The sequence below is a fragment of the Rhinopithecus bieti genome, unplaced genomic scaffold, assembly GCF_001698545.2.
Source record: "Rhinopithecus bieti isolate Rb0 unplaced genomic scaffold, ASM169854v2 scaffold_9663, whole genome shotgun sequence".
NCBI lineage: Eukaryota > Metazoa > Chordata > Mammalia > Primates > Cercopithecidae > Rhinopithecus > Rhinopithecus bieti.
The window spans coordinates 1,705,213-1,714,655 of record NW_016806456.1 but is presented as its reverse complement, the minus strand read 5'-3'; the positions used below and the strand labels follow the sequence as shown (position 1 = coordinate 1,714,655).

The following is a 9,443-nucleotide window of genomic DNA, read 5'->3' as shown; positions in this document are numbered from 1 at the left end:
AGAACACTGAGTCAGGGTAGACAGATGTGAGTGAGGAGGAACAGAAAATGCCTAGGAAGTTTCCTAACATGAACTTGCATTCCATGCGCCTCTTTCTTTCACATACCACATCAACTCCATCAGCAAAGCCTGTCAGCTCTAGTTTCAATAAATCCAGAACCCAACCGCTTCTTACCACTTGTATGGCTTCCACCATGATATGAGTTACCACTCTCTTCTGAAGTATTGCAATACCCTCCTAACTGGCTTCTTTCCATCAATCCTTCCCTTCCTCCAGGGAATTCTCCATACAGCAATCAGAGCAATTCTTTCAAAACATAAGTCAGATCATGTCACTTCTCTGTCTTAAACCCTCCAAGGATTTTCTATGTTACTCAGAACTAAAGTCGACGTCTTTACAACGGCTCTCAGCCCACTGTCCCACCTCCCCTTGTCTCTCTCCTCATTGCTTCCTTGGCTCCTTCACCTCACCTCCTTGCTATTCCTCCAATACGCCAAGAATGCTCCTACATCATGGCCTTGCATCTGCATGTAATAAGTGCTATATGAATATGAACATTTATGGCTATTATTGTCGTTCCCTTTATTCAGTTCTCTCTCTTTCTCTAGCATTGGCATGACTGGCTTCCTTGCTTCACACTACTCCAATATCACTCGATTAAGGAGACTTTTCTTCATTAACTGGTACATCAATCTGGGCCTCAGCAGAAAAACAGACATCACATTGCCATTTTATGGGTTGAATTATATTTTCCCAAAGATATGGAGAGAACTGAAACCCCAGCACCTCAGAATGTGACCTTATCTGGAAATGGGGTCATTGCAGATACAATTAGTTAGACAAAGTCATACTGGAGTAGGGAGGAACCGTTAATCCAATGTGACTGGCGTCCTCATAAGAAGAGACATACGGATGTGGACACACAAAGGCAGATGATGATGGAGGCAGAGACCAAAGTACTGCAGCTGCAAGCCACAGAACGCCAAGGATTGTTGGAAAAGCACCAGAAGCTAGAAGGAGATGAGGAAGAACTCTCCCAAATCTCAGAGGAAATACAGCCCTATCAACACCTTGATTTTGAACTTCAAGCCACCAGAAATGTGAAAAAAAAATTTTTTTTTTTTGAGATGAAGTTTCGCTCTTGTTGCCCAGGCTGGAGTGCAATGGTGTGATCTTGGCTCACTACAACCTCCACCTCCTGGGTTCAAGCGGTTTTCCTGCCTCAGCCTTCCAAGTAGCTGGGATTACAGGCATGTGCCACCAGGCCTGGCTAATTTTGTATTTTTAGTAGAGATGGGTTTCTCCATGTTGGTCAGGCCGGTCTCGAACTCCTGACCTCAGGTGATCTGCCTACCTCAGCCTCCCAAAGTGCTGGGATTACAGGCGTAAGCCACTGCGCCTGGCCAAATTTTGGTTATTTTAAGCCACCCAATTTGTGGGACTTTGTTATGGCGGCCCTAAGAAACTAATATGGGTATATTCTGAAAACATTCACGAAACAGACGCTTTGCAATGATGTGGGAGAGAGAACAGGGAAACTACAGGGAGAGTACATATCACTGGAGAAATAAGGGCCCTCTAGGCTTGAGGGGGCAAAGTGAGGAGCAGTTACCAGAATCACCTGGAGAGGAGCCACGCTACAGAAGCAGTGACCTTGTATCAAGTGCACTGCCAATGTCAAAGAGGAATAAATTCCCTAACTTCACCCTCCTCCCTCAAACCTGTCTCCTGCAGAGATGCTCCAGGAAGCCAATTGCGGTAGTCCTGCAGATTAGCCTTCTTGGGACTAATTTCTGGGTGAAGAAGGAGACAAAAAGAATACTGGGGTTGGGGTGGGAATGAAACATAAATGGAACAATCTGTAAAGCAATATTCCTTTTCCAGAGCACTATTTATCCTCTTCATGCATTTTTTAAAAATGGTGCTTATCATCTGATGTATAATTTTTTTATTTTTAGTGTATTATCCGTTTATTATCATACTAGAATATAAACTCCATGGGTGCAAGGACTTTGTTCTGTTTCCTACTGAATCCTTAAAAATTATTTGTTGGACGAATGAATTGTCTAGTCTGGCATTTTTACCCTGGATTTTTTAAGTCAGCAGCTGCTGTATCTCCTCTTGCTCAGCCTCTTCCCTAAAACCATTTGATGGATTTCCAAAAATGCAAGCAATGCTTGTTATGAAGCATTTGGAATTTAATCTTGGCCCAATAGCTCTAGAAGGGAGGCTCAAGGCCCATCCTACAATGCCTTGCTGACAAGAGCTTCATCTTGGTGGGATTTTTGTGTTCTGGAGTAGGGGTGGAAGTGTCATTATCTAGCATGTCTAGTGTGCAGTTTTTCTAGAAATTCAAAACAAAATTTTATCTTAACATTGTACTTCAGAAAAATGATATTGTGCAAACATTTTAATTAACTGACATCTAAAATCTGTTGCCACAACCACAGTCATGTGCCAATGACATTTTAGTCCATGCTGAACCACATTTATGTATGACATTTTAATGGAGCTGAAAAATTCCTATCACCTAGTGATATCTTAGGTGTCATAATGTTGAAGTGCTATGCATTACTTACAAGTTTGTGGTGATGCTGGTGTAAATATACCTATTGCACTGCAAGTCATATAAAAGTCTAACACATAAAATTATGTATTGTATATAGTACCTGATGATAAACAATTGTTATTGGTTTATGTATTAACATACTACACTTTTAAAATTTGGGACAAAGTCTCACTCTGTCTCCCAGGCTGGAGTGCAGTTGCACAATCACGGCTCACTGAAGCCTCAACCTCCTGGACTCTAGGGATCCTCCCACCTCAGCCTCCAGAGTAGCTGGGAGTACAGGCGTGCATCACCATGCCTGGCTAATTAAAAAAAATTTTTTTGTAGAGACAAAGTCTTCCTATGTTGCCCAGACTGATCTTCAACTCCTGGGTTCAAGCGATCCTTCCATTTCAGCCTTCCAAAGTGTTGAAATTACAGGCGTGAGCCACAGTGCCCAGCTTGTACTATACTTTTTTTTTGAGACAGGATCTTGCTCTGTAGCCCAGACTGGAGTGCAGTGGTACAATCTTGGCTCACTGCAACCTCTGCCTCCTGTCCTCAGGTGATCCTCCCACCTCGGCCTCCCAAGTAGCAGAGACTATAGGTGCGTGCCACCACACTTGGCAATTTTTATTTTTTGTAGAGAAAGGGTCTCGCCGTGTTGCCCAGGCTGGTCTCAAACTCCTGAACTCATGCATTCTGCCTATCTCGGCCTCCCAAAGTGCTGGGATTACAGGCATGAGCCACTGTGCCCAGCCTTGTAGTATACTTTTTATTGTTCTTTTAGAGTGTACTCCTTCCACCTATAAAACAAAAGTTAACTGTATACGGCCTCAGGCAGGTCCTTCAGGAGGTATTCCAGAAGAAGGCATTGTTATCATAGGAGATGACAGCACCATGGGTGTTATTGCCCTTGAGGCCCTTCAGGTTGACAGTTCGAGAAGATGTCGAGATACAGGATGGTGATATTGACGATCCTAACCTGCTGTAGGCTTAGGCTAATGTGTGTTTCTTAGTTCTTAACAACAACAACAACAAAGTTTAAAAAGTAAAAAAACAAAAAAAGAAAAGAAATAGGAAAAAAAAATAACCAGGGACAATGGCTCGTGCTTATAATCCTAGCATTTTGGGAGGCTAAAGTGGGAGTATCTCTTGAGGCCAGGAGTTCGAGACTGCAGTGAGCTATGATCATGCCACTGCCCTCTAGCCTAGGTGACAGAGCAAGATGCTGTCTCAAAAAAAAAAAAAAAAAAAAAAAAAAAAAAAAAAAAAAAAAAACTTATAGAATAAGGATATAAAGAAAATATTTTTTTATTTTTTATAGCTGTACAATGTTTGTATTATAAGCTGTTACCAAACAGTTAAAAAAATTAGAAGTTCATAAGTTACAGCAAGCTAATTTATTATTGAAAAAAGAAACACTTTAAATTTAGTGTAGCCTAGGTGTGCAGTGTTTATATATAAAGTCTATAGCAGTGTACAGTAACATCCTAGACCTTCACATTCACACACCAGTCACTCATTGATTCACCCAGAGCATTTTCCAGTCCTGAAAGCTCCATTCATGATAAGCACCCTATACAGGTGTGCCATTTTAAATCTTTTTACACCACTTTTTTAACCATACCTTTTCTATGTTTAGATACATGAGTACTTACTGTTGTGTTACAATTATCTACAGTACTCAGTACAGTAACACGCTGTGCAGGTTTGTAGCCCAGGAGCAATACACTATATCATGTAGCCTAGGTGTATAGTAGGCTATACCATGTAGGGTGTATATATACATTCTATGATGTTTGCACAATGGAATCGCCTAATGACTCACTTCTCAGAATAAATTTCTTCATTAAGTGACACATGACTGTATTTGCGGAAACATATTCTTTTTTCTTTTTTTTGAGACGGAGTCTCGCTCTGTCGCCCAGGCTGGAGTGCAGTGGTGCTATCTCAGCTCACTGCAACCTCTGCCTCCCAGGTTCAAGCGATTATTGTGCCTCAGCCTCCCAAGTAGCTGGGACTACAGGCACGTGACACCACGACTGGCTAACTTTTGTATTTTTAGTAGAGATGGGGTTTCACTATATTGCCCAGGCTGGTCTCGAACTCCTGAGCTCGTGATCCGCCCATCTCAACCTCCCAAAATGCTGCGATTACAGGTGTGAGCCACCGCACCTGGCTGGGAAAATATATTCTTTTATGTATCTAGAAAGTTTCTAAGAACTCAAAGCAATGCTTACTTCTAGGGAGGTGGGAGGAGGACTTTTATTTTCAACCAATCCCTCCCTTTCTACATTGGTTTTTTTTTTCCTTTTGCTACAAGCAAAAAAAAAAAAATTTTTTTTTGCATTCACTAATATATGAAAAGGCATCTCTCTCCTTGTTTTCTGCAGACAATAATAGTTGTAGCAGGAAGCTTTTAATATTATAATAACTGTACAGCATATTTCAGGTTTTTAAATATTTTCACATTTTCTTATAACTGTTGTAAATTATAACTAAAATGACCTTACCATGTTTTCAAACAACATATGCGGAACATCCACATTGTGCTAGTTACGTCAGATAACAAGATGCACAGGACTGACTCAGCCCCTGTCTCGTGGAGTCTACAACTGAGTTAGGAGTCAGTCAGCATCCACTACTGAGCACCTACTGTGTTCTAGGCACTGTTGTAGGTGAAAACAGTCGTGAATATAGGAGTGAGTGTCTCTCCCTAAAAAGCAAGTGGCTTGCCTAGAAAAAAGGTTTAGGCCAGGTGCGGACGCTCATGCCTGTAATCCCAGCACTTTGGGAGGCCAAGACAGGCAGATCACAAGGTCAGTAGTTTGAGACCAGCCTGGCCAATATGGTGAAACCCCATCTCTACTAAAAATACAAAATTAGCCAGGCGTGGTGGCACGCACCTGTAATCCTAACTACTCGGGAGGCTGAGGCTGGAGAATTGCTTGAACCTGGGAGGCAGAGGTTGCAGTGAGTCGAGATTGCACCACTGCACTCCAGAGTGAGACTCCATCTCAAAAAAAAAAGAGAGAAAAAGGTTTAACACATGTTTAATGTATATTATTAAATTTGTTATTAAATTTGTTGGAGAAGTCCTCTCTAAAAAAGTAAAATTTGAATTGGAACCTGAAGTTGAAAAGGAGTTAGCCATTCAAAGATCTGGGAAGACAGAGTTTCAAGCTGAAGGAACCTCAAGTGCAAAGGCCCTGAGGCTAGAAACAGCTTAGCCTGTTTTGAGGGCTGAAAGGGAAATGGATGACAGTGAATGAGTGGGGTGAGAGAAGGAAAGAGATGAGGTCAGTGAAATTGGTAGGAGTCAGATCACATGGGCTCTCCAAGGCCATGTAAAGAGTTTGACTTTTATTCTAAAATGTAGATATTAAGTATAGATACCACATGCTCTGATTTATGGGTTTAAAAGGCCACTCTGGCTGCTGGGGAGGCTGTTGGGGGTAGAGTGGAAGTGGAGAGACCAGGTGGGACACAGGTGAAGGATAATGATGGATTAGCTTAGGACTGTAGAAGTAGAAACGGTGAAAAAAGGTTGACTTGGGGATACACTTTGGAGAATAAGGTTGACAGGGCTTGATAATGAATTATCAGCATGCGGTGGCTGGGAGTGGGTGAGGGAGGGAAGACAGTTATCACGGATGAAGACCAGATTTTTGGTCTGAGCACCTGGGTAGATTGTGAGGCCATAAACTAAGATGGGGGAAAACTGGGAGAGGAGCAGTTTGCAGGGGGGAAGGAGGTCCAAAGAGAAATCAATTGTTCTCTTTCACCATATTAGGTTTCAAAGGCTTGTTACATATTCAGGTGAAGATATTGCTTAGGCAATTGGCTAACTCTATAGCTAAGGGGAGAGGTCCAGGCTGAAGGTATTTCAAAACAAGGGCCAAGATGAAACCACCTGATGACTACGAGTAGCTATAGGAAGAGAGAAGGCAGAAGATAGCATGTTTAATTACTACGAAGCAAGTTATGTGCTGTGAAAGGGGAAATACCAGGTTATTGGAGGGAGAAGGTGGTCAAGGAAAGTTTCTTGGAAACATTAAACCAAACCCAAGCTCTTAGAAGCCACTGAAAACCAGGCAGTGACACTGTATCAGTGAGGATGCTGTCCCAGAGAAGTAATTTGTAATTGGTCGTAGAGCTAGTGGCCTGACTAGAACTGTGTTTTATACTTGAACTAAATCAAATGTGCCACAGGCACATTTAAAAAGAGGAGATTATTTATAATGTTATTATATTTATTATAATAAACTCCTGTTTATTATAAAACAGAGGAGAAGAGCTGGGCGTGATGGCTTACATGTAATCCCAGCACTTTGGGACACCGAAGCAGGAGGAATTACTTGAGCCCAGGAGTTCAAGACCAGCCCGGGCAACATAGGGAGAACATACCTGTACAAAAAAAAAATAAAATATCAGCTGGGAAGCAGTGGTGTGTGTCTGTGGTCCCAGCTACTCAAGAGACTGAGGTGGAAGGATCTCTTGAGCTGGGGAGGTTGAGGCTGCAGTGAGCCCTGTTTGTGCTACTGCACTCCAGCCTGGATGACAGTGTATTCCCCTCCTTTAAAACAAAAAAATAGGGGAATAGTGCCACACCCTGGGACACAGGCTCGGGAGTCATTCTGTCTGAGGTCACATTCTGGATTTGCCATTTACTATCGGCTGGGTGATTTCAGGTGCATTACTCAACATCTCTGTACTTCAGTTTTCTAACTGTAAATGCATTTTCTACTAATAGCTAACGGTTTACAGATCGTTTATCATGATCCTGGTACTAAGATTTTACATACAGGGCCAGGGGCGGTGTCTCACGCCTGTCATCCCAGCACTTTGGGAGGCTGAGGCGGGCGGATCACGAGGTCAGGAGATCAAGACCATCCTGGCTAAAACGGTGAAACCCCGTCTCTACTAAAAATACAAAAAATTAGCCGAGCGTGGTGGTGGTCGCCTGTAGTCCCAGCTACTCGGGAGGCTGAGGCAGGAGAATGGCGTGAACCCGGGAGGCGGAGCTTGCAGTGAGCAGAGTTTACGCCACCGCACTCCAGCCTGGGCAAGAGAGCGAGACTCCGCCTCAAAGAAAATAAATAAAAAAGATTGTACATGCAATATTCAACTACCCCCTCCAATAATCAATGAGTGACATTATTATTTTCATTTTACTGCTGAGGATCCGGAAGCACATTCACCCATTCCACAAATATTTACTGTGCACCTGCAATGTGCCAGGCATGTTCATGGAGGAACACAGCAAAATCTTTGCCTCTGTGCAGCTTCAGTCTGGGGTTTACAGGAAAAGGAGAAAGACGATAAACAAGAGATATGTACATTACACAGTAATTAAAAGGAGATACCTGCTATACAAGAAAAACAGAGCAGGGTAAGAGAGATAGGAAGTTGCGATTTTAAGTAAGGCAGCCAGAGCAGACCTCACCAAGAAGGCAACATCTGAGCAAGGATGTTAAGGAGGGGAGCCGGGACAAGTGCAAAGGAAGGCCCTGAGGTGGAGGCAGCCTAGAATCCACCAGTGGGGAGAGTAAGGCGACTCGGAGAAAGGCGAGGGGCTAATACATCCGTTCTAATAACTTTGACTTTAACTCGGGGCTAGATGGGGAAACACTGGACAGTTCTACCCCAAGGTGTGACAGAACTTGACATTCGTTTTAAATCGGTCCATCTGTTTAGGCCCAAGGTCCCAAGGCTAGTGAGAGAAAACAAAATTTGAAAGCGGGCAGTCCGGCTCAGTAGTCTGTGCTGTCGGGATTAAACAATCAGTCGACACCCCCAGGGCTGAGCCCCGCAGCTAGCGCCCCGCCGGTGCTGGCCCGTAACTGTGGTTACCGCCATCCTTTCACTTAAACTCCGCCCCGATTACTCCCCCGCTCCAGGGCTCCGCATCCACTCTGCTGGGTCTCCACGTAGCGCTTCCCGGGCTACATATTGCGTAACTTCGGCAGTCGGGCGGAGTCTGCAGACGCGGAGCGGCGGCGGGCGGAGAAAACGCCCCAGCAATAGTCGCTAGGAGGAAACCCCGAGAGCCCCTGTCGCCCACGGAACGCGCCTGCGCAATCCGGGTCCAGGCCGCCGACATTCCAGAGCCGCCTTCCGCCCCGCCCCCAATTCCGGGGCGGAGTCGTCTGTCGCGCCTGCGCAAAGCGTCGCCGCACCCCCACGCCTGCGCGCTCCCGCCCGCCCGGCCCCATCCCCCCAGGTTTTCGCGTGGGGAGGGGGCACGTCTCGGCGAGTCACGATGATGGCGGCCAGCATCCTGTGGTGAGCTAGCGGATTCCCTGCTTGTCTCGCCGAGCCCCTTGCGCCTCCTGCAGACTCGGTGGCTGGCGCTTGGCGCGTGAGGAAGCACGGCGGCCCGAGCTCGCGGGGAAGGCCGCAGTCGCGGAGGCAGCGGCGCGGTGCCGGGCACGGGCTGGGGGAGAGGCCGCTCCGCTGGGCGAATGTGACAAGCCCCCACCCCCACCGCCTTCCTCCCCAGAGCGCTAGGAGCGCGGGCGACCCCGGGGCCCCGCCAGGCCACAGACCCCGCCCAGCGGCCAGCACCCGGCGCAGGCCCGGCAGCAGAGCTGCGCGGCGGCACCATGCAGGTCACCCTGAAGACCCTCCAGCAGCAGACCTTCAAGATAGACATTGACCTGGAGGAGACAGTGAAAGCACTGAGAGAGAAGATAGAATCTGAAGAGGGGAAAGATGCCTCTCCGGTAGCAGGTCAAAAATTAATTTATGCAGGCAAAATTCTCAATGATGATACTGCTCTCAAAGAATATAAAATTGATGAGAAAATCTTTGTGGTGGTTATGGTTATGGTGACCAAACCCAAAGCAGTGTCAACACCAGCACCAGCTACAACTCAGCAGTCAGCTCCTG

General features: G+C 45.5%; 1 protein-coding gene across 1 annotated transcript in view; it reads left to right on the top strand.

Moving 5' to 3' along the window:
• Nucleotides 1–8,687: 8,687 nt before the first annotated feature.
• Nucleotides 8,688–9,443, top strand: part of RAD23B (RAD23 nucleotide excision repair protein B) — a 51,353-nt gene continuing 50,597 nt past the window's right edge. Inside the window, exon 1 of the mRNA XM_017876691.1 lies at nt 8,688–9,223. Within this exon, the coding sequence (XP_017732180.1) occupies nt 9,158–9,223 (66 nt within the window). The 5' untranslated portion in view covers nt 8,688–9,157. The remainder of the gene's footprint in view (nt 9,224–9,443) is intronic.